Source organism: Saccopteryx bilineata, chromosome 1 (assembly GCF_036850765.1).
Source record: "Saccopteryx bilineata isolate mSacBil1 chromosome 1, mSacBil1_pri_phased_curated, whole genome shotgun sequence".
Taxonomy (NCBI): Eukaryota; Metazoa; Chordata; class Mammalia; order Chiroptera; family Emballonuridae; genus Saccopteryx; species Saccopteryx bilineata.
This window is the reverse complement of record NC_089490.1, coordinates 360,839,470-360,866,083: the sequence shown is the minus strand read 5'-3', so window position 1 is coordinate 360,866,083 and position 26,614 is coordinate 360,839,470. Positions and strand designations below refer to the sequence as shown.

Genomic DNA, 26,614 nt, shown 5'->3' with positions numbered 1-26,614 from the left:
AAGTGATGATATAATCAATGAGGCAAGAGAGAAGAGTTTGATGAAGGAAAATTTTATAAGGACATGTCAGGGTTAAATGCAAGCAGAAAGGCAAGCCCTTGGAGGGAAAAACTTTCAATGAAAAAGTGATCCAAAAAGAAAGGTTCTCTCTGTGCCTGGGCTCTGAACTGAACAAAAATGGTCTCCATTGAGAGTTTGTAACCATGGGTTTGAAGTTTGACACTGCTCCATTGTTTTGTAGCTTTGTGTTGCTCAAAAGAGGTCTGATGCCACTTGGTTCCCGATCCTTTGTTACCTGTTATTCTGGATGCTTTTAGGGTTGTCTCTATCCTCATTATTCTAAAATTTCAAGATAACATAACCTTTCGTTCATTGTGCTTAGCTCTTGACCTTCTTTTAGTTCCTGAGGCTATTCCTACGTTCATATGCCATTAATTGTCTAGGTTCTTATGCACTGTCCTCTCTGCCAGTTTCAGCACATCTTTCTGTGCTCAGGTAAGACAGTGGTCTCCTTGTTTTTCATTTCCCCAGATTTTGGTATTATCTCTTTTTTTGGTATAGCCTCGTTTCTTCTTTTCTTGTCTTTGTGGGTTTATATCTTTTTTATTCATCTAGTTTATCTTTAGGGGAACTGAAGAAATATCAGAGATTAATGTGTGTGTTCAAGCTGCCATGTTTAACTAGAATACCAGAATACTGACTTTCTTTCTCCATTCCATAGTGAGCTGTTGCTATAAGACATCCTAGAAAGTTGGAGAGAAGGGAAAAGGAAAAGGGGAAGAGATAGTTTTTTCTCTTTTGCCCTTTCTTTCACCTACCCAGTATATCATGACACAGGTGCTTGATACCAAATTCTATTTCCTGGTGACATGCTCTATTTGTGACTCAGCCTGGTGGTGGCACATCTGGGAGGCTCTGATGCACACAATTATTCAGCTTAGGGAAGAATTTTCCAATGATGACAGAAAGGAGTAGAATTATCGCTTGTTAGATGTTTAATTTTGTTGCTGAAGTTAGACCAAGAGAAGAGTCTTATGGTCCATATGCAGCTCATCACTGTCCTCAAGAAACCCATGAACAGACTTACACATGGACGGGAAGAACCTGAGCAAACTAAAAATTACAACGCTAATCATTTTTCCCAAAGTAATTTGGGGATTTAGTGTAATCTCACTTAAAATTCTGACGGGATCCTTTATAGAACTTGATAAAATGATTTCACAATCATTAAAAGAAATAGACAATGATATTGAAGAATATTTTAAGAAGGAAGAGTACCCTCATTTCCAAGGCAGAAACCAGACTTGTCAGCTTTGATGTTTCTTTCTCTCACTCCTCCACATCTAATAAGTGACAGAATTTACTGCTAAAAGATCTCAAATTCACCCCTTCCCTTCTCTCCATCACCACATCTACTGCCGTAGTCTGAGCTACCACTCTCTCTGCAATATCTTCCTAACCCATCTTCCCATATGCTACCAGCTCCGTCCAATGTGCTCTTCACTCAGCAGCCATATAAAGTCCTATCTCTCTCCTTCCCTCACCTCTTTGTGGTTTTTTACTGCTCATTTCCCTCCCCCACTCACCCTTGCTCATTTTGTAACTGCTAGTCATCCATCCATCCATTCATTCATTCATTCATTCAACACTACTTGTTGAGAGGCTTTCAATAAGCCAGACAATGAGCTAGGCCCCGGGGAGATAATGAACAGTTAGGTTTGATTCCTACCAACACCCTAGTGGTTTTAAAGGCAATGGACAATATATATACATGAAAAAAGATTCAAGTGTATTAGTAATTGAACCAATCCCAATTTAAAATAATACAATTCACTTTTTATTACTATTACTTGGAAAAAAAACTCAAAAAGGTTAAATTGAACACCTAGGAGGCTAGATGAAACAGATATATTTATTCATTCTTGATAACATGGTGAATTGATAAAATGTTTTGGAATAAGAGTGTGGCAAAAAAATCTCAAAAGCCAAAAAAAAAACCTGTATCCTTTGATTCTGTAGTCTTACACTGGGGAAATTATTTCAAAGAAATAATTCAAAGGAAGTAGAAAGGGTGGAGGAAGACTTTACGTACAAAGTTTTGGATTGCAGTGCTTTTGATGTTAGCAAAAGACCTAACATCACCTAAATGTTCAATAATAGAATAGTTAGGTAAGCAGTTAAGAGCAAACTGATGTAATAAATTGTGACCATGGAGACAAAATCCAATGCCAAAAGCGGGACACAATAAGTTCAATGTGATGTAGAAACTCTGTATACAGATGATATACAAAGAAATGAAAGTAGTTGCCAAGTGTTAAAATGGTGGTTTTTCATGTGATTGAATTTAATAATTAATAATGTTTTAAATTAAGTGACCCAATGAAAAAAGTGGATGAATTTAATTGTAAAATTAACTGTGATTCTGTAGAGTATTTCCCAGTGGCCATGTTTGTAATTAAAGCAAAGTGTTCTCAAATGCAAAAAATAATTGGCTCCTGGAAAAAATGTTCTTTTTGCCAATATCTATTTGTTAAGTAGTGTTAAACCTATATCAAAAATGGGGGGAGAGGTTACATTGTCAAGGGAGACTACAGTCTCTCCAGAGTAGAAGCATTAGTCACAAACTGGGGAGCTGTGTTCAGAACAGGAGAGTAAAGAGACTCAGCATGTGTTAGGCAACTCTCAATTCCCTGGCAAAGACTGGGCAGGTCTCCAACCCCTGGGACATCCCTATGAAGTAACACTGCCCAGTCACCATGTTCCTGTAAAGAACACGTGCTCCTAGACATGTGCTGGGCACCACAGACTCACAGTGCTGGAGGATGGACACTGGGATGGAGGGTAGTGGGGCCTCCCCAGGTTTCTGGAGAATCGAGACTTTCTTTTTCTCACTTCTAAGGATCATATAGCCTGTTTCATCTAGTCTCCTAGGTGTTCAATTTAACCTTTTTGGGTTTTTTTCCAAGTAATGGTAATAAAAAGTGAATTGTATCATTTTAAGTAAGGATCGCCACAGAGCAGGTCTTTGTACAATGGTACAAAGCCTTTCTGAGTTTGGTATGTGTTGAGTGGTACAGCAGGGTCTTATTAAAAATGCTTTGTGTCTAAGACATTTAATTTTACTGCAGAGGAGAGAAGACTACCTTGTGACAGCCCCCAGAGAAAGGCAAAAAATGAATCAGGAGATCTGAGCTTTGATTTTGGTTCTGATACTCTCTGGCTATGAGATCTGAGCCCATAGCTTCATTGTGCTTCAGGTTTTTTCCACTTATAAAATTTGGAGGTAAAACTGGCATGACCCAGCCTTAAAATGGATTTCTAACAATTACTCAATCGGGAGTGTTTAAAAGGATTTCACTATTTCCAGATGGTCAGCAGAGATTTATGGCATTACAATAGAGAGGGAATGTCAGAAGTCACTTAGGCCATCTTCCTTAGCTCTCCACACCCAGCCCCTCCAAGAACAAAGGGTATGTATTGGATGCGGAGTCTCTGGTTCTCCAAGAGAGGAAACTCCAATCAGCATTTGGAACAAAGCATTTTGTATAATGGTTGAGAAGAGCCAGGGGCAGACGTGGCCCACCACAAGAGGGGGCTGAAAGCATAGGATGTTGCCCAGTCCTCTACGTGGAGTCCAATGTGAATTCTCAAGGGCAAGTTAGCCAAAAAGAACAGAAGGACACACACCCTAGGTTGCTGTTTTATCTTATTGCAGAGGTTCTCAAAGTGTGGTTCACTTTGAGAGAGTACTACAGAGACCCCTCAAGACTCTGAGGCCTTCTCAGGGGGACTGTGAGGTGAAAACTCTTCTAATGAGAATACTAATATTATTTGCCCTTTGCAATACGTTGACACTAACACTGATGGTGCAAACACAAGGTGGGTAAAACTACTGGAATTTAGTGCAGACCAAGGCAGGGGCCTTAAACTCTATCAGTATTCAATATATTCTCCACTGCCAGGAACTCGCTGTAAACAACAACCAAAAAAGCCAGTTTGATTTAAGAATGTCCTTGATGAAACCATAAACATTAATTGTATTAAGACTCTGTACCTTTGAGTACACATCCTTTTATTATACAGTGTGGCTAATTAGGAAAGCACTTCAGCTATATACTGAAGTACCATGGCTGGCTTGAATAGAAGCTCTTGTGCGATTGAGGTGCAAGCTGGACCCACACGTTATGGTTCTTCAGACTCGCAAACCTGGCAGATATTTTCTCAGAAAAGAAGTGGGCCTGTCACTGCAAGGAATACAACTGACAGCATTTGCTGCCAATGATAAAATTCAAGCTTTCAAGCCCAACTTAGAATTTTAGAAAACTTTTATCTGTCAGTATGAATTTTATAGCTTTCCAATACTTAAACCCTTTTCTGATGAGACTGAAAGGAATACTAGTGGAAGTGATTTTTGATACTGTACAATGAAACGTCTCAACATTTGGATCATCTGCCTAACTCAGTGAACCAGTATTTTCCAAAAGACCAACTTATAATGTTACAAAATCATTCATTTGTAAAAGAGCCATTCACAGTGCAAAGGAAAGCAAAGGCATTTTAATGTAACAGTGTACAAGTTCATTAATATTCTACGCTGTAATTATCCTTTAAGAAAGTAGAGTAATTCCTCCTTGTCTGAGGTTTTGCTTTCCACGGTTTCAGTCTCCTGAAGTTAATCATGGTCTGAAATTATTTTTAAAAAATTTCAGAAATAAACAATTCATAAGTTTAAAATTGCACACCGTTCTGAGTAGTGGGAGAAAATCCCCCGCTGTCTTGCCCTGGACACGAGTCATCCCTTTGTCCTGTATGCCTACACTGTATGCCTTATCTGCCCATTAGTCTCCTGGTAGCTGTCTCAGGTATCAGATGGGCTGTCGCAATATCTTATGTTCAGGTAACCCTTATTTTACTTTATAATGGCCACAAACCACAAGAGTAGTGATGCTGGCAATTTGGATATGCCAAAGAGAAGGGATAAAGTGCTTCCTTTAAGTGAAAGTTTTTAACTTAAGAAAAAAAATCTTATGCTAAGGTTGCTAAGATCTACTCTAAGAATGACTCTTCTGTCAATAAAATTGTGAAAAAAAATGAAATTCATGCTAATTTGTTGTCCTACCTCAAGTTATTACAGAAGCTATGTCCACAGTGCGTGATAAGTACTAAAAGGGTTCTGTACAAGCCATGGGTTCAGGCATACACTGGGGGTCTCGGAATGTATCTCCTGCAGAGAAGGGAGACCTACTGTATTTGTAGAGTTTTGTTATAGTATCAGAAAAGATTATCTGTAATTATCTGAAAAGGTTATTAAAATATTCTTCCATTTTTAAATTACATACCTGTGTGAGACAGAATTTTCTTCATATATATTTATACATCAACTGAAAAAATAAACCATGATAGGCTGAATGCAGAAACAAATATGAGCATCCAGGTGTCTGTTAAGCCAGATATGAAAGAGATTTGCAAAATTGTAAAACAGTGATGTCCTTTTTACTAAATTTCTTTTTGTTTTGGACAATATAGTTATTTTCATAAAATATGTTCACATGTAATGAGTTTATTATTGTTAACTCATTGTATTTTAGCTTTTATAATTAAGTAATACTTTTAAATTTCTGTTTTGATTTTTGATATATCGAGAGACACAACCCACATAAACAAAAGCATGCTGGAGTTCTCAAGTTTTAAGTGTGTCAAAGGCGACTTGCAATTAAAAAGTAACTTGAGAACTACTCCAAGATCCTTCCAGGGTTTTGGATGAGTAATTAATAAGGAGAGAGGGACTTGCATTTATTAGTTTGCATTTTTGTTGGGAAGCATCATGGCTTGCGTGGGCTTAATGACAAGTGTTGGTTATCAGGACAAAATTATCCCTGGAAAGGCAAAAGGAAAAATCTATTATGATCTAAGATTGGTAGAAATCACTTTTGAGAATATCATGTTTTTATAGTCCCTGTTAGACCTTCTCTGTGCCCTTTCCGTTGGCTCCAGTCTCCTGAGAGGACAATCCACTCCTTTCTCTCCAAGGAGGGTCTGGCCCACACTCCCTGCTCAATACTGGCCATGATGACTAGATGTGCACTAGAAATCTGCCTCCCGGGTCATAGTGAATGCCACTCTGAATTCAACAATCAGTACAAAGTACTTGGGAAGGCACCAGGCACTTCCAGGGACTGAGAATAAAAAATGATCATGGCGTAGCTTTTGTCCTGGACAACTTCTTTGTCTGAAGAGGAAGAAAGACTCCTGAAGAATTAGAGTGTGATGTGATAAATGCTCTTCCTTACAGTGATCAAATTTTTTCCAACCAATTATTAAGACACACTCTGCCATGTGACAATGAAACCATCCTGAAGGATCTGGAACACATGGTCACTATATTTATTAAGAAACTCCCAGCAACTGCACAGAAATTCTGTACAGATTTGTCCCCAAGACCCAGAAACAATGGTCTGTATCTTTTTAAGTTTATTTTTTTAATTCTGGGAAATAACAGTGTCATAATAGAAAAGAACAAGAAGCTCATTAGGATTACAAAAAATGAGTAATGGCCCCTAACGTTTTATTCCCTCTGGGTTGGTGGATAGGAGGCACCGGAGGAAAATTTTTCCTTCGTATTTGTTCCAAGTGGTTTCCACCCCCAGGCAAGGAGCCCAAGTTTGCTCACGTAGGTCTCCCGCACCAGCTGAAGCAGATCAAGCTGAATCCCAGAGTTAGAAGAATGAACTAGTTTCTAAGACCCCAAGCCTTAATTACATTTGGGTAAAATTAAACAATGGGGCCCTTGATCTGTCAAAAAATATTGGAGTGCCCTCTGGGTGGGCTGTTTGGGGACCATGAAGGTTCTAGTCTGAACTGGGATGTTTTAAGTCCCAACCACGTACCCTTTGCTCCCCCTTCCTTTGGGGCTCACTCAAATCCCTCTCCTTAATCTCTTTCTCCCTGTCCGCTGTTCTTTCCCAGCTGTGGTAATTCCAAAGTGAAATGAACAAGAAAAAAAACAATGAACAGAAAAAGTGTGCTCAGTGCCACACACGAACATTCTGCCACCCACAGTTAGAGACAGTGGATCCTAAAGGCAATCCAAAGGAAAGTCGAGGCAAGGGGCCTGAAAATCCCTTCTGGAATCTTGGACCCACTACGTACATTTGACTCAGGGCAAATTAGAACATTTCTCTGATCTTCAGTAAACTCATCCACAAAAACAGGTTATTTTTTGAGAATTAAATGACATAACGTGTAAATGGCACACTACGTCCTCTAATCATCATAATTTTTACATCTTTTTGTGTGATTATTTGTTTAGTGCCTGTCTCCCCACTAATCTCTGAGTTTTATGAGAACATGAGCTGTGTCCTTTTTTATTCACTATTCCTCTAGACTTTTGCACAGCGCCTGGCACATGCTACGTATTTGTTGATACAATTGTGTGATAGAAGTGAGTTTGCAGAGTCCCAGTTAAGGGTCTGTTCCAAAATAGCAAGTTTGGGACCTCCTGACAAAGCTCACGAATTGGTGTTGTCTATCTGGAGCATGGTGTCAAGCAGGATTATAAAGTGGTATCTGGAATCAATAAGGAAAGGGCGTACTGGTAGACTCCCAATCCCTGCTGTGGTTAAAGATGTTGAATATTTGTTGACCTTGGTCTGTGGAGTCAAGAGCAGGCCCCTTTTGCCAGCTATTTCTAGCACAAAGATGTCTATTGTACACTTGGTAGACAGAGCCACTTGGGGAGGACCGAGGTTACCACAGGTTTCACCTAAAGAGAAGCAGCATGACCTCAGGGATATATATATATTTTTTTAAGTCACAAATAAGAAAACACTCAGTACAATTCTATGCAAAGAAGCTAGAAGCAAACCATTGTCTTGATGAATTCACTTACAGGCAATGTGCATTTTTGAATCATTTGGCAAGAGTAGACCTAACATACTTCAGCTAGTATATCCCACAAGTAGAGAAACTTGGTAATGCACTTTTCCCAACCCATAAAGTAGCTACTCTACTCACGAGGATAATCTTTTGGATGTGTCTTCTCCGACCAATTCCCATAAAAGGTGAGTCTGTACTTGGCAGTTCCACAGGCACAGCAGTCTAAGATTGGTTTTTCAGTCACCCCATCGAATGTGGAATCTGAAAGAACCAGGGAGGAAGGCACTGAATTAGGAAGCAAATGTAGGTTTTGGGTTGTCCCTAATGCTTGGGAAAATAATAGGAGGTACATTTTTCATTGATTAGTAACACAGAGAACCAGGTCAATACTTCAGTACATGGGCTAGAAAGGATTCTGTATACCTCTATGTATGGGGGAAAAAAAATTGAACTTTTGCTCTAATCAAGCAAGGAGACCCGTGGGACCAATAAGGCAGACTATTTGGGACGGAGGCTATCTTGAGAAACCAGAGATAAAATTGACTCAGTTATCCATGTGGGCCCCAGTCTCTTCCTTCACCCCTCCCACAACATGATTTTTCCAAATATCCCTTGAGGCCAAGTTGTCAGAATCAGAAGAAGCTGCTTTGAAGAAGAGCAATGAGAGCATACAGAGACAGAGAGATAAAGGACTGCTGAAAAATATTTTTTAAAAAAAGATATGCATATATAGTCACAACGGTTCTTATCAAGCTTTCAGAGGCTTTAATGGGAGGGGTGGGGGGTTGAGACTATGTTCCTAAGTTCAGGTTTCCTTCTGAGCATAGTGACAGCCAGGAAAAACTTAAGATTCCCTCTTGCTCCCATTTTTAGCTGTGAATAGCTGATAAGTGGGGAAAGAGCGATTGCATGAATAAATTCAGAATTTCCGCTGTGGAACCCACATCCCTAACTGTGCATTGTTGCTGGTAGCCTGTTCTGCTTCCTGCAAGGCGGAAACAATGACTACAGCTGCAATTTGCTTCAGTTGCTTTATCTTCAGTTCCTCTAGCAGAATTAACATAAATGTTCTTTTTTTCCAAGTTGGCCACTTACTCTTAAATATTATATAAAAAGCAGCGAAAAGAGTACAAAAATCTTTTCAGTGTAAGGAAGAGCACTTTACAAATGTCCCATATGGAATACACTGGGTTCATTTGGTTTGAATATGCAGAATCAGTGATGGGTGGAAGAAGCGCATTCTGGGATGGAGAAAAAGGATGGGTTATTGTAATAATACCTGCACTGTACAGAGTCCTTGTATGTGCTGATTATTCTCCAAATATTGCTAGGATTGTCCTAGCAAACCTACGAGGTAAGCCCTTCTGTTAAATTAACTTCAGTTTACAGATCAGGAAACTGAGACAGATTAGGTAACCAGCCCAAGGTCACAGGGTTGGTGAATGGTGCAGGCAGAACTGGAGCTCAGGTCTTTTTGAGTTGGGAGATTAAGAACTATGCTCTTAATCTCAGCACTGTATCTGCCAGTCAAGGAAAAAAGTTTTTTCTGGATAGGTCTGCAGAAATACCAGTGAGTGAAATTTTTACTTATGTGTTTTGCTTTTTCAAATGAAGAATGGTACATTTAGAAAATCATCTCCCTACACAGCTCCAGGATTTCTAAATAGCCCTATAGAAGAAGTCTGAAACCACCCAAATTAGAAATCATTGTGTGGCTAGTCTTTGTACACTCGGAAGAGACCTGAGCATCCTCTGTGCTTAGGAGTAGGCTCCCTACTGCTTGTTGCACATGAAACCCATGGCGGATTCCTTTCTGAGACACTTTGATGGTTAAGGGACAAGCCATGTTGAATATATTTCAGGGAAGGTAGGGTAAAACAATAACTCTTGAAGATATTTTTTTTCTTTACATTTTTATTATGACCAACTATGTTGTGAAAAAAAGAAAAAACTAAATTAGTTTTGAGAAAGGGATTCAGAGCCGAGACTCATGCTGGGGTTTTGATTGTGACTACCAGGCACTGTCAAGTGAGGCAGCAATAATCTCTCGAGGAACGCAAAGAAGGTAAATTGGCAGTGTTCCTTTATCAAAAGGGTTCTCAGGTCTATAGGTCGTAAACTTAAGATGTATCCAGGAGTTTAAGGGAATAAATCTACTTATAATAAACCTTGAAGACTTCCAACAGAAAATAAGCCTTTGCTTAAAAAATAAACTTCTAAGTTTGAAACTAGAGACAGACATACTGTTTCCTACTGAGAAAAATCCTATTGAAACGAACCAGGTTTTCAAAGGGCAGTGATAAGCATTACCTTCCCTCCCTCTCCTAACCACAGCAGGGCCTGCCAAATGCAACCTCTCCAGGCTGCGTGTCCCCTGGTTTCCCCTTTGCCCCATCTCCACTCGCAATCCATCAGCTTCCTTTTCAGCTCTCACCCTTTACTCTCCTTCCTCTTACCTTTTCCTCCTTTTCTCATTATCCCTTCTTTCCCCTTTTCCTGCCATCGTTTCCTCTCCCATCTCTCTCCCTTAATTGTCGGAGACATGGTTTTAGTATGAGGGTGTGGATGCATGCTTATTATAGGTCACCTTTTTGAATATTTTATGTTTCTTATTTAATTGTGAGTAGCTTAATGCTTTATGTTTCTTTTAAAAAATAATGATTGCCACTGTTTTTTTTTATATGTGCAGTTCTTCATTTCCCCTCTATGCAATTAACAGCTTCAACTGGGAAACAATAATAGACACTCTCTCCAATTCCTTGATAGATTTGTTATACCACCACGGAAGCAAAGAATGTAAAGGCCCTAATGAAAGAGCTAGAGATAATTAAGGAAGCATAGACATTTAAGAAAAATTCCTTTGCTCTATGCTTATCAATGAAAGACTTTCTTTATGTGACCTGCTTGCTAATTGATGAATTTCCTCAGGGGTCTGCTGTTTCCGGGGATCTACAACGGTACCAAATGATCCTACAGCCCAGGTCCTGCTGCCCCCCCCCTTTAGAAAGTGGTGTTTTTAGGCAGGTGTGTGCTTAGTCATTTTGATCTCTGCTTCAGAAGTGATAGCCAACAGAGATTTGAAATGCCATTTTATTGACACTGTATCTACAGAATTTTAGCATATTTATGGATTAGATAAGGACTGAGGCTTTGAGGGGACGTATCTCCTAAGAACCTTCAAATCTGGGAAGCAAAACTATCCTCTGATAGTCAAACTAATAAAACCATGGTTGTGATTAGTCATCTGTGGTTATAAACCAAGAAGTGGCCTCAATGTCCTCTCATGGAGGCAGGGCAGGAACAGGATTGCCCTTTAGGAATCAAGAGCCTTCACAGTTGAGATGTTCCTTGTTTGGAGAAAAGCTGAGTGAATTTATGGACAATAATATACAGGAAAGGAAAGCCCCAAAAGCCATGTGTGGTGATGCCTACCTGGAAGCTGACCAGCATCCTGATCCATAGGTTCCAGCTCTCTGGCCCCAATATCAGGTATGGCCCTAATGCAGGGTATCCAACCTCTCCCTTTTGGCTCTTTTCATGCTCACCATACAACCCCACACTCCTCATATAGGTCCTAGTTTCTGTTCTAGCTCATCTACAAGAAAACCTATGCTTTAGTATGCTTTGATCTACCAAAGGCAACAGTTCCCACTGCTTAATTAGGAAGTAGTCCCTTTGATAAAAAGGAAGTGGTCAAGGGTATTGGCTCTTACATTCAAACACTGCCCTCTACCACGTAACTGCATGCTGCTGAGCAAGCCATTTAAACTTTTGTGCCTCAGGATTCTCATCTATATGATTGCGATGATGTAACAGTTTTTACCATATAGGGTTGTGCAGATTACATGATAAAGATATATGAAGTGTTTAGAATAGTGCTTGTCATGTAGCAAGCACTAAAAAAGTATTACCTATTCTTATAATTTCCCCAGAAGACCTTTATCAACCTTCTTTTTTCTTAGTAGTTTAGGATTTGCTAGAACTGGAGAGGATTATTTCTTCTCAAAATGTTAATTGCTTGAAATGCAAATAAAATTCTGCAAAAATGAATATAAATGAGATAAAGATGTATAATTATAGAACATTTTCTATTTCTATTTAGTTCTTTAATGACTTCTAAAGATATTCAGATTTTTAAGGTCTTAATATTTTATAGTAGATTAATAAATAAGCTTTCAGATATAGATAACAATAACTAATGCTTATATATATACAGCATTTACTATGTGACAAGGAGGCATGGTACTATTTTACATATATTAAGTCAGATGGCTAGGAAGCATAGATGCAGGCTTTAAACCCAAGCCAGACCTGAACCCAGGCCTCTGCTCTGCCCTCCCCAGTCTACTTGGTCTGGGTGGGCTTTGTTAGAATGCCTTTAATCTATGGATGGGCAATGATGAGCTTGGATATCTAGAATATCCAGTCCCTTGAATGTGGTGAAATCACAAGGTCAGTGTCCTCTTGGAAACCCCATCTCTGGAGAAGATCCTCACCATATTGTCCACTGCCACACAAGTTTCTGGTGGTGATTATTCTGAAAAACCATTACAAACTTCTTAAAGGTACACAATCATGCATTCCTTAATTAAGTCCTGTGAATTATTCCAAGGAACCTCTTCAGAATAATCACTGTTTCACAAAAATAAAAAGTCGACACTGATATAAGGTACATTACCTCCTACCCATGGAATCAAGCTGGGTAATTAGAGCTTAAGGTGGATCCAATTATCCACAGTACACAGCCAGATTAAAAACTGAAGCTACATGAGGAAGCAGGGGGGGGGGTACTCAGAAAGCCCAATCATCTTAATTCCCAAGGCCAGATGTTTGAACTGAATGAGCCACTGTCCATTTATCTGGCCCTTTCTTACCTACATGTTCTTACCTTGTTCACAAAGTTTCTTGGTCAGAGAGCCCTCATCTTGAAAATAAATGATGCGTTTCTGTACAATGCTGGCCCTGTGGGGAAAGAAGACACAAGTGCAGTGGTGAGGAAGGCAGATATGGGGGATGTCAGTTCCCTGATCACCTGCTTGCAGCTTTGGGAGAGTCACTCAGTTTCTTCATTGGAAAATTGACATTAATAATAATACCTACCTCATGGGATTGCTATGAGAACTAAATAAGAAAATATATATTAAGAACTGAGCACATAACCTAGAAACCACTCAATAAACATTAGTAATTGTGTTGCTGTTGGTGGTGCTAATATTATGGTAAAAAAGTGAACTAACAGGACCCCCTGAGGTAGCCACTGAGATCTGAGCCAACTGAGGCAGCCCCAGAAGCGGTCCAAATGGGCACGTGGGCACACATGAGCCTGACCAGGACAGCGGTAGTCATGGAGATGGGCTGAGCCCAAGAGCCCCAGGCAGCAACAGCAGTGGTAGCCTGGTAGACAGACCACACAACGGGAGCTAATATGTCTGGATAGAAAGACACCTGAGGCTAAGAAGTAGGCCATATCTAATACCGTATCTAATCACTGAATTATAGTAATGAGCCCAACAATTAACCAGCAATAAAAGACAACAGAACGCAGATTTTAGGGGAACTTGAACTTTTAAAGTAACTTCTCCCAGGCCAAGAGTAGATAAAAGCAAGCCTAGGAGTGCAGCTGATATTTACAATGGCACCTGGACCAGCAGAGGCAGCCACAAGATCTGGATAATCTGTAGCTCCCAAAAGGTAGATAAGAACCAGTCACAGACAGTGACCCCCAATGATCTGTCCCAGGCCCCAGCCAGGGAAGTCCAGAGAAACACAGACAAAATGGGAAGACAGAGACGTGCAATCCAAATGACTCAACAAAAAAAAAACCCTTGGAAAAAGAGCTGAGTGAGATGGATATAAGCAAACTACCAGAGGCAGAGTTTAGAATAATGATTATTAGAATGCTGAAAGGTCTTAGAATAACAATGGATGGTCACAGTGAGCACATAAATAAATAACAAGTATTAAAAAGGACATTGAAATAATAAAGAAGAACCAGACAGAAATGACAAATATAATATCTGAAATGAAGCTTACACTAAAAGCAAATAAAAGTAGGCTGGATGAAGCAGAGAATTGAATCAGTGATTTAGAAGACATGATAAATGAAAACACAGAAGTGGAACAGCAAAAAGAAGAGAGAATGAAAAAAATCTGAGGAAACTCTAAGAGAGCTCTGTGACAATCTAAAGAGAAACAATATCTGCATTATAGGACTTCCTGAAGAAGAAGAAAATGAACAAGGGATAGAGACTTTGTTCAATCAAATCATAGCTGAAAACTTCCCTAAATTGATGCAGGAAAAAGTCACACAAATTCAAGAAGCACAGAGAACTCCATTAAAGAAAAACCCAAAGAAATCCACACCAAGACACATCATAATTAAAATAACAAAGCTAAGAGATAAAGAGAAAATATTAAAAGCTGCTAGAGAAAAAAAGGCTATCACCTACAAAGGAGCCCCCATAAGGATGACATCCAACTTTTTAACAGTAACACTTGAGGCCAGAAGGGAATGGCAAGAAATATTTAAAGTAATGCAGAACAAGAACCTACAACCAGGACTACTTTATCCAACAAGGCTATCATTTAAAATAGAAAGAGAAATAACAAACTTCCCAGACAAAACTCAAGGAAATCATTAAAACTAAACCAATGCTGCATGAAATGTTAAGGGGCCTGTTGTAAACAGAATAAAGGGGGAAAAGAATATAACAAAAGAGAAATATAGCTTTAAAGAACAAAATGGTAATAAACAACTACATATCAATAATAACCTAAAATGTAAATGGATTAAATGATATGATCAAAAGACCTAGGGTAGCTGCATGGATAAGAAAACAGGACCCATACATATGCTGTCTACAAGAGACACACCTCAAAACAAAAGACACACATAGACTAAAGGTAAAAGGATGGAAAAAAATATTTCATGCAAATGAAAATGAAAAAAAAGCTGTGGTAGCAATACTTATATCAGACAAAATGGACTTTAAAACAAAGGCTATAGTAAGAGATAAAGAAGGTCACTACATAATGATAAAGGGAGCAATCCAACAGGAAGATATAACCATCATAAATATCTACGCACCTAATATAGAAGCACCTAAATATATAAAGCAGACTAAGGGCAAGATCAACAGAAATACTATAATAGTAGGAGATTTCAATACCCCACTAACATCACTAGATAGATCCTCAAGAAAAAAAATTAACAAAGAAACAGCAGACTTAAAGGACACACTAGATCAACTCGATTTAATAGATATCTTCAGAAACTTTCACCTAAAACAGCAGAATATACATTTTTTTAAATGCTCATGGTACATTCTCTAGGATAGACCACCTGTTAGGACACAAAAGCAGTCTCAACAAATTAAGAAGATTGAAATCACATCAAGCATTTTCTTTGATCACAATGGTATGAAACTAGAAATCAACCATAACAGAAAAACTGAAAAATACTCAAACACATGGAAACTAAATAGCATGTTATTAAATAACAAATGAGTTAACAATGAAATCAAAGAAGAAATAAAGAAATTCCTAGAAACGAATGATAATGAGCATACAACAACTCAAAATTTATGGGACACAGCAAAAGTAGTACTGAGAGGGAAGTTTATAGCACTGCAGGCATTCCTTAAGCAATGAAAAAGCTCAAATAAACAACCTAACCCTGCATCTAAAACAAGTAGAAAAAAAAAACAGCAAGTAAAGCCCAGAGGTAGTAGAAGGAAGGAAATAATAAAGATCAGAGCAGACATAAATTACATAGAGGCTAAAGAAACAATACAGAGGATCAATGAAACCAAGAGCTGGTTCTTTGAAAGGGTAAACAAGATCAATGAACCTTTAACGAGACTCACCAAGAAAAGAAGAGAGAGGACTCAAATAAATAAAATTAGAAATGAGAGTGGAGAAATAACAACTGACACAACAGAAATACAAAATATTGTAAGAAAATACTATGAAGAACTGTATCCCAAAAAAATTAACCTAGGTTAAATAGACAAATTCCTTGAAACATATAATCTTCCAAAAATCAATTTGAAAGAATCAAAAAACCTAAACAGACCAGTTACAACAAATGAGATCAAAACAGTTATCAAAAAGCTCCCCAAAAACAAAAACCCTGGGACCAATGGCTTCACTGGTGAATTCTACCAAATATTCAAAGAAGAACTAATGCCTATTCTTCTCAAGCTAATTTCAAAAAATTCAAAAGGAAGGAACACTTCCAAGTTCCTTTTATGAGGTGAGCATAATTCTGATTCCAAAACCAGGCAAAAACAACACAAAGAAAGAAAATTATAGGCCAATATCCCTCATGAATTTAGATGCTAAAATCCTCAACAAAATATTAGAAAACCAGATCCAGCAATACATGAAAAAAATCATACATCATGATTAAGTGGGATTTATTCTGGGGAGGCAAGGATGGTACAACATTTGTAAATCAATCAATGTGATTCACCACATAAACAAAAGGAAGGAGAAAAACCATATGATAATTTCAATAGATGCAGAAAAAGCATTTGATAAAATCCAGCACCCATTTATGATCTAAACTCTTAGCAAAGTTGAAATACAGGGAACATACCTCAGCATGATAAAGGACATCTATGAGAAACCCACAGCTGTCATCATAATTAATGGACAAAAAAATTAAAAGCAATTCCCCTAAAATCAGGAACAAGGCAGGGGTGCCCCCTTTCACCACTCTTATTCAACATAGTACTGGAAGTCTGTCCTAGCTACAGGAATAAGACAAGAAAAATAAATAAAAGGCATCCAAAGTGGAAAAGAAGAAGTAAAACTATCATTATTTGCAGATGATATTATACAGTATATAAAAAATCCTAAAGTCTCAGTCAAAAAACTACTGTATCTGATAAATGAATTCAGCAAGGTGGTAGAATATAAAATTAGTACACATAAATCAGAGGCATTTTTATACATGAACAATGAAATGTCAAAAAGAGAAATTAAGAAAATAATCCCTTTCACTATTGCAACAAAAAAATTACTTACCTAGGAGTAAATTTAACCCAGGAGGTTAAAGACTTATACTCAGAAATTATAAAACATTGATAAAAGATATCAAGGAAGACACAAACAAGTGGAAGCATATACCGTGTTCATGGTTAGGAAGAATAAACATCATTAAAATGTCTATATTACCCAAAGCAATTTATAAATCCAATGCAATACTAATTAAAATACCAATGACATACTTCAAAGATATAGAACACGTATTCTAAAAATTTATATGGAACCAAAAAGGAACACAAATAGCCTCAGCAATCTTGAAAAAGAATAAAGTGGGAGGTATCACACTTCCTAATATCAAGTTATACTACAAGGCCATTGTACTCAAAACAGCTTGGTACTTGAATAAGAACAGGTGTATAGATCAATGGAACAGAACTGAGAACCCAGAAATAAACCCATACCTTTAAGGACAATTGATATTTGACAAATGAGGTAAGAGCATACAATGGAGTAAAGACAGTCTCTTTAACAAATGATGTTGTGAAAACTGGACTGCTACCTGCAAAAAAATGAAACTAGATCACCAACTTACACCATTCACAATAATAAACTTAAAATGGATAAAGAGCCTGACCAGGCGGTGGCGCAGTGGGTAGAGCATCGGACTGGGATGCGGAAGGACCCAGGTTCGAGACCCCGAGGTCTCCAGCTTGAGCATGAGCTCGTCTGGTTTGAGCAAAGCTCACCAGCTTGGACCCAAGGTTGCTGGCTCAAAGCAATGGGTTGCTCGGACTGCTGAAGGCCCACAGTCAAGGTACATATGAGAAAGCAATCAATGAACAACTAAAGTGTCGCAACGAAAAAACTAATAATTGATGCTTCTCATCTCTCCGTTCCTGTCTGTCTGTCCCTATCTATCCCTCTCTCTGACTCTGTAAAATAAATAAATAAATAAACAAAAAATATGGATAAAGAACTTAAATGTAAGTCATGAAATCATAAGCATCTTAGAAGAAAACATAGGCAGTAAGCTCACTGACATCTATTGCAGCAATATATTTGCTGATTTATCTCCACAGGAAAGTGAAATAAAAGACAGAATAAAAAAATGGGACTATATCAAACTAAAAAGCTTTTGCACAGCTAAAGACAATATGAACAGAATAAAAAGACAAACCACACAATGGGAGAACATATTCGACAATACATCTGATAAGGGGTTAATAACCAAAATTTATAAAGAACTTGTAAAACTCAATGCCAGAAGACAAACAATCCAATCCAAAAATGGGCACAAGAAATGAATAGACACTTCTCCAAAGAGGACATACAGATGGCCAATAGACAGATGAAAAAATGTTCAACATCACTAATCATTAGAGAAATGCAAATTAAAACCACAATGAGATATCACCTCACACCAGTCAGAATGGTGCTCATTAACTAAACAACACATGATAGGTGCTGGCGAGGATGTGGAGAAAGGGGAACCCTCCTGCACTGCTGGTGGGAATGCAGACTGGTGCAGCCACTGTGGAAAACAGTATGGAGATTCCTCAAAAAATTAGAAATAGAACTGCCCTTTGACCCAGCCATCCCACTTATAGGAATATATCCCAAGGGCACCATATCACTGACTTAAAAACGAAATGCACCTCCATGTTTATGGCAGCATTGTTCACAATAGCGAAGATCTGGAAATGCCCAAGTGTCCGTCAGTGGACGAGTGGATTAAAAAGCAGTGGTACACATATACAATGGAATACTATGGGGCCACGAAAAAGAGGAAATATTACCTTTTGCAACAATATGGATGAACCTGGAAACTATTATGTTGAATGAAAGAAGCCAGGCAGAGAAAGAAAAATATTATATGACCTCACTCGTTTGAGGAATCCAAGGAACAATGTGAACTGAAGAACGGAATTAAACCTGAAGGGAAGGGGAGAGGGAACTTTTGGGAGGGCAGTAAGGGAGATGTTGAGGGGAATGTGGGGGAGGGGGATGCTTTTGGGCAGATACTAGAATCTATATAAACACAATAAATTAATTAATTAATTAAAAAAATTTTACTGATTTTGTGATATTTGCCCTATAGTCTCTGTTTCCCCCAAGTAAGTTTTGTGATTTTTTTCCTCATTCTGTATTGAGTCAAAAACAAAAAAGAAAGAAACAACATAAATATTAGAAAAAAGAAAGAAAGTGAACTAACAGCATTTTCAACATTTTGAAATGGTTCATTTTACTCTAGTTTTATATCAAACTATTGAGGTCATTTGTATATCAACCAAATTCAAGTCAGAGAAGCATGTCAAATCCTCTTTCAGAAGGAGAAAAGAAGAATTTTAAAATATTCTTTTGATTTGTTCTGAAAATGTCATCCTGCATCTTTTCTGAACATCTAAACAAAACGATCTCCTACATTCTGAACAAAGACAACTTTAGCTGTTATAGCTCTCTCTTAAACATGTCAAACACAGGCTCTTTGAATCTGGAAAGAATATTTTGAGGTTAAAAAAATGACTTACTTTTGGCTAGCACATAAATTTTTTTTTTAAATTAGGATTGTGTAGACATGCTACTTCTCCTTTAACCCAACCAGCTACTTATTTTTAACTGGCTTCACAGAAGTTGAATCCCAAAACTCAGTGTTCCAGTAATCTGAAAGTCAACTACATTTAACATTGAGATGGTGCCAGTGCATCTCCAGCTATTTCTACTGATTTTCTTCATTGAAGCTACTTCATCAAAAGGTAATTTTTACTTTGATTTATCCTATTAAACAGATAAAGGGAGCCCTTGACTTCATCCCAGCTGACTACATTGAACGAGTGATAGAGTCACACAACTTGCCCTGTATCACATGACCTCACACCCAGGAATGTGGCCAAGTATCCACAGGTCTGCCAAGTACAGAGGCAGTTTTCTCAATGGTCTGGGCCTGGGCCAAGATGACTTTCCAAAGAAATGTCTACTCTACACCCTGTCCTGCACAAAAGGATAAAATTCAGACCAGTCTACATATGTCTTTTATAGTCTTTCCCCACCCAAGGGAGAGGAAATGTTGAAATAAATGAATGAAATATGCTTCCTGTCTACACAAAGCTACATGGATCATTTATCCATTCTGCTGACCATCAAGCAGAAAGTTTGCTCAGGCCAAGAGAACACTCTTGAGAACATTTACTCTCACCCCAAAAGCCAGATAGCAAAGCCTTTTACTAGTCAGACAATCCCACAATGCTTTTCAGAGTGTTTCTGCTGAGCAGGGCCCTAGGGACCCCTGTAAAAGGCAAGGAAGAGGCCTAGTGGGAAGTATTACAGGCCCCATGCTCTTGCTCCCTCCAAAGGCTCTCTCCTCATTTCAACCAATGCAGTCTTTGCCCTCATCTGCTATTCTGTTTTATTTGCTGGTATATTTTCAACAAATAGTTGTTGGAGCACTACTTAGTAGCCAGGCACTGGGGCACTGTCATGAACAAGATAGATGGGGTCACTTTCCATTCTCAAAGTTTACAGTATAGTGAGGGGAAGCATCATACTAAATCCTCACCTAGTCATTTAACACAACCATGAGTAAGTGCTGAATGGAGAAGTCCACAGAGTGTGGGAGAGTACAATACAGAGGGTCCTGACCAAGCTGAGAAAGGCTCTCCCCAGAAAAGATGACTAAGTAGGACAAGCTACCTAGGCAAGTGGAAGGGAGAGGCAAGGGAGAGGGCTTCCTCTGTAAAATCTTGCAGTGGGAGGGTCAGGGCTCATCGGAGAACCTACAAATGGCAAGCAAGGTAGGTGTGAGACGAGTTGGAGAGTGAGCAGAACCACTTCACCCAGAGCCTGCAAGGAGATGGCATTTAAACCAACTTGATGAGATATCTTTGAAGAGTGTGTCCTGAGGAGTGAGATGATCAGATTTGCTCTTTCAAAAAAGCACTTCGGCCATAGAGTAAAAACATGTTGGCATGTGGTTGCACAATACAGAGCTCCCATACCAATCAGATTTTGTCTCAGCAAAATTCTCTTGCCAACTCTTAATGTACAGGTTAAATACAAACTTATTATGGTATTTAAAGATTTTCATAAAATTTCTCCCAAACATTCCTCTGACTTCATTTGCTGTCATTTGGTGCCATGCTTTCTGGGTTCTAGACTTTCAGAAGTGCACGCCCCTGTCTGAACACCTCTTCCACTCTACCAGCCCCTCATCTGTGCTGTTTTCTCACCCAGGATCTCTCAAAACTTGCCTTTGCTAGTGTCTATAACAAATATTTTGAATTTTCTTCCTCTTATTGTAAATATGAGAAAAATGGCAAAGCCAATGATTTAAAAGCATGATCATACTTTTTTATATAAATAAATTTTTATTAATTTTAATGGGGTGACATCAATAAATCAGGGTACATATATTCAAAGAAAACATGTCCAGGTTATCTTGTCATTCAATTATGTGGCATACCCATCACCCAAAGTCAGATTGTCCTCCATCACCTTCTATCTGGTTTTCTTTGTGCCCCTCCCCCTCTCTCTCCTTCTCTCCCCACCCCCCGTAACCACCACACTCTTGTCCATGTCTCTTAGTCTCGTTTTTATGCCCCACCAATGTATGGAATCATGCAGTTCTTGGTTTTTTCTGATTTACTTATTTCACTCCGTATAATGTTATTAAGATCCCACCATTTTGTTGTAAATGATCCGATGTCATCATTTCTTATGGCTGAGTAGTATTCCATAGTGTATATGTGCCACATCTGCTTTATCCAGTCTTCTATTTTTTTTTACAGTGATTAAAGCCTTTAAGCAAACTCTTGGCCAGTACAGCAAGAATTCATAAAAGAGTAGTGTCCTTAACATGTTCACCAAGTCCAAGTTGGCACCAACACCATTCCAAATCCCTGAAAATGCAACCCAACCCCAGTTCAGTTCATTAGGAGCTGTCACAAGGAGCGGGAGTCCAGGAAAAGTCCACATCCAGGAAAAGTCCGCATGGCACTGGAATTGTTGTCACAATTCTATACTTTGCAGCTCATGTCCAAGTCCCAATGACCGCTGCTTCTAGCTGGTAATGATTCAGATAGACTGGAAAAGCCATCTGCAGCATGTGTGGAGATGGCTGTTCTTCTCTGCCTGGAGAGATGAGACCAGGTTGCTTTTCCCTGGAGCTCTGCAACTGTGGCATGGTAAAGAGAACCTTGGGATATACTAAGCTGGGTGGCAAAGGTAAATTCATAATAGAAGTTGGCAAAAGGAGGAAAGAGAGCTCTAAATTAGGAGTGGGGCATTGAGGTAGGAGAAATAAAGGAAACACTATATATTAAACAAAGCAGCAGAAAATAGGACTATCAACACACACAACAGAGATCTTCAAGGGAAGAATAAAAAACCTGACTATTCAGGCAAGACATAGTTAAGTGGCCCTTGTGCAAATGAGATTAGTTTACCTGCTTCTTGGAAGAAATACCCTAGGCTCATCCACAGTGTCATAGATGGGGCCGACAGCCCTGCACACCTTCAGCCTTCAGTGGCAAACCCCAGTATTCTGGGCAAGGTTAGGTCATTGGTGGCTGGATCAGGGCTGGAAGAGACTGAACCCTCCCTTAGAGGAGCGAGGGGGAAGCCTATCTCCCAGTGTCCCTTTTTCCTCACAGCAGAGGCATGTAAGCCTGGCAGGCTTTAGCTCAATGACCTTCCTATTCACTATTGAAGCAGGACCCAAATGGAATCCTATGAGACCCCTTTGGGGCGTTGGAGCCTTTATGGGTGTATCCTAAAAGCTGGTAGTTCACCTGATCTCTATTGGGCTTTTTCTGCCTCTTGGCACCTTAAAAGCCATGCTCAGAAGATCTCACTGAGGGGTTTGAGGATCCCCATCCACCTATATAAACCTTTTCTGTATATCTGGAGCTATTTGGAAAAAGACAAAACAGTGTTATTAGCTGGATCAAATAAAAGAAGGTAGAAGTTTGCAGGAGAAAAAGATTTGGCGTCTCCTGTTCATCAGCATTCAAAAGAAATTTAAAAATTTTTAAGTAAAAAGCATGATATGGTAGACCTGTAGGAGTTCCAGGATATGACTCCCCCCTTTTAAATTTTTTTAAATTGACCTTAAGATATTTGTTGGGTACACTTTAATAATACCTTGACTTTAAACATTGTAAGAAATACCCATAATTCGAAAGATTTGACAAAATACAGTAAATGCTTTTGCTACATATGCAGGAGCATTGTAAGTTTAACCAGTTTAGGAAATCCAACAATAGAAAAATGCATATAGACAATGAGCTATAACATGCTTAGCAGCCTTTCCTGTTCTGACAGAGATTACTATAAATCCAGAATAGGTATCCACTGTAACGTGGACATAGGATTGTTTGCCAAATGAAGGTATATGAATAACATCCATTTGCCAAAGATGTCCTGGTAGGAGTCCTTGAGGGTTAACTCCAAATGAAGGGACAGATTGTAGTATAGGACCCCTTGGACAGGATTTACCAATCTGTGTGCTGCTTCCTGAGAAAGTTGAAACTGTTTACACAGGGCTGCAGCGTTCTGGTGATGAATAGTATGAGACTGAATTGCTCGATCTGTCATGGTTGCTCCAAATAATTTTCTTTTGGGTAGCTTGATCCACAAGGGCATTCTCTTGTGCTAAAGCTCCAGGGAGCATGGAGTGAGCTCGAGTGTGTCCTATAAAACATAAAGCTCTATGTTGACATACAAGTCGTTGAAGAAGGAGGAACTGATGAAATAGTTCATCAGCAGTTGTCCCTAAGACAGCAGTCTTTATAGTGAAAACAACCATAAGTAAATATTTGCTGTCTGTATATAGATTAAAGGAGGAATATGGCAAATGCTGAAAAGCCATGATAATAGCATATAATTCTAGTCTTTGAGCTGATTTTAAGTTGACTGTTTCAGTATAAAGTTGTCCATTGATTTGCAAAAGTGATTTGCCATTTAGTGGAAGTTTCCCGGAGCCATTGTTGTTGATCTTTTGAAAAAAGGAACAACAATAATTTTGAGGCTCAAAATCTATAAACTGTAAGGGTCACCTATGCCCCTTGATAATCCAGGAGGCGGCAGGATCAAAATATGGAAGTGTATTCCATGGGCTATTAGATGGTTCAATATGCCCAAGCTGTAGCTGCTCTTGTACTAATTGAGCAGCTGCCCTAAGTTTCTCCTGAGAAAGGGGCCATTGGTCTACCCATAAAGGATTATCTGATTTCCAAGTAATTGGGTCTTCACAATGCATTATTGGGGTAGCAGGAGCTACCAAGGCCCCTATGCTTAATTTTGATATCCTAATCCACACCTTCAGGTATTGGGTGCCACTTCTATGGGGGTAAGAATTCCTCGCTGTTCTTTCCCTAGACCCTTAGTGGGCAAAAATCCCCAATCAAGCATCTGAGTACTGACTAAACCATTAGGACTGACAAGGAATGCTCCCCTATTTTTCAAAACATCTCTACCCCACAAATTAACTGGCCAGCCAGGAGCACATAAGGCTTAAAAAATCCAGAATGACCTTCTTAATCTTCCCAATGTAAAAACTAGAACTTTGTTGAGGGGATTTACTCTGCCCTATACCTTGTGATTCTGTGGCTGCTGCATGAGTGGGCCAGGAAGGAGGCTGATGTAGCTTAGCAATAACAGATACATCAGCTCCAGTATCTAAAAGTCCTTTAAATTTATGCCCATGTATTGTTAGTTCCATTTCAGGGCATTCCTGACCTATTTTTTTAAATCCAATTGGCAAAATCAGAGGAGCCAAATAACCAATTTTCTTGGGGCCCCTTTTGCAGGATGTGGCCTGAGAAGCAGAATTAGCATCCTTATACTATTCTTCTAACCGCTTGAATTAGCTGTGAGACAAATTCTTTTTTTTATTATTATTAATTAAATGGGGTGACATTGATAAATCAGGGTACATATGTTCCAAGAAAACATTTCTAAGTTATTTTGACATTTGATTATGCTGTATTCCCATCACCCAAAGTCCAATTGTCTTCCGTCACCTTCTAACAGGTTTTCTTTGTGCCCCTCCTCCCCCCCACCCTGTAACCCCCCCACTCTTGTCCATGTCTCTGAGTCTCATTTTTATGTCCCACCTATGTATGGAATTATATAGTTCTTAGTTTTTTCTGATTTACTTATTTCGCTCAGTATAATGTTATCAAGGTCATCCATGTTGTTGTAAATGATCCAATGTCATCATTTCTTATGGCTTGAGTAGTATTCCATAGTATATATGTACCAAAGCTTTTTAATCCACTCATCCACTGATGGACACTTGAGCTGTTTTCCAGATCTTCGCTATTGTGAACAATGCTGCCATAAACTTTGGGGTGCATTTCTTCTTTTCAAACACTGCTATGGTGTTCTTGGGGTATATTCCTAACAGTGGTATAGCTGGGTCAAAGGCAGTTCGATTTTCAATTTTTTGAGGAATCTCCATACTGTTTTCCACAGTGGCTGCACCAGTCTGCATTCCCACCAGCAGTGCAGGAGGGTTCCCTTTTCTCCACATCCTTGCTGTGTTTTTTTGTTGATGAGCACCATTCTGACTGGTGTGAGGTGATATCTCATTGTGGTTTTAATTTGCATTTCTCTAATGATTAGTGATGCTGAATATTTTTTCATCTGCCTATCGGCCAACTGTATGTCCTCTTTGGAGAAGTGTCTATTTATTTCTTTTGCCCATTTTTGGATTGGATTTTTTTGTCTTCCTGGTATTAAGTTTTACAAGTTCTTTATAAATTTTTGTTATTAATCCTTTATCAGACGCATTGTCAAATATATTCTCCCATTGTGTAGTTTGTCTTTTTATTCTGTTCTTATTGTCTTTAGCTGTGCAGAAGCTTTTTAGTTTGATAAAGTCCCATTTGTTTATCTTGTCTTTTATTTCACTTGCCTGTGTAGACAAATCAGCAAATATATATATGTATTGCTGCGAGAGATATCAGAGAGCTTATTGCCTATGTTTTCTTCTAAGATGCTTATGGTTTTACGACTTACATTTAAGTCTTTTATCCATTTTGAGTTTATTTTTGTGAATGGTGTAAGTTGGTCTAGTTTCATTTTTTTGCAGGTAGCTGTTCAATTTCCGAACACCATTTGTTGAAGAGGCTGTCTTTACTCCAATGTATGTTCTTACCTCCTTTGTCAAATATCAGTTGTCCATAAAAGTGTAGGTTTATTTCTGGGTTCTCAGTTCTGTTCATTGATCTATATGCCTGTTCTTATGCCAGTACCAGTCTGTTTTGAGTACAATGGCCTTATAATATAACTTGATATCCAGAAGTGTGATACCTCCCATTTTATTCTTCCTTTTCAAGATTGCTGAGGCTATTCGTGTTCTCTTTTGATTCCATATAAATTTTTGAAATATGTGTTCTATATCTTTGAAGTAAGTCATTGGTATTGCATTGAATTTATAAATTGCTTTGGATAATATAGATATTTTAATGATGTTTATTCTTCTTAACCATAAACATGGTATATGCTTCCACTTGTATGTATCTTCCCTGATTTCTTTTATCAATGTTTTATAATTTTCCAAGTACAAGTCTTTAATCTCCCTGGTTAAATTTATTCCTAGGTACTTTATTTTTTTGGTTGCAGTGGTAAAGGGAATTGATTCCTTAATTTCTCTTTCTGACAGTTCATTGTTAGTGTAATGCCTCTGAATTCTGTGAATTAATTTTATATCCCGCCACCTGCTGAATTTATTTATCAGGTCTAGTAGTTT

At 38.6% G+C, this 26,614-nt stretch overlaps 1 protein-coding gene across 1 annotated transcript in view; it reads right to left on the bottom strand.

Annotated features, from left to right (window-relative positions):
• The window catches only part of SPON1 (spondin 1), a 328,021-nt gene that overhangs the window by 155,276 nt on the left and 146,131 nt on the right, over positions 1-26,614 (bottom strand). The window contains exons 4-5 of the mRNA XM_066251009.1: positions 12,764-12,837; positions 8,014-8,136 (exon numbers count right to left, since the gene is read on the bottom strand). Coding sequence (XP_066107106.1) covers positions 8,014-8,136; positions 12,764-12,837 — 197 coding nt within the window. The remainder of the gene's footprint in view (positions 1-8,013; positions 8,137-12,763; positions 12,838-26,614) is intronic.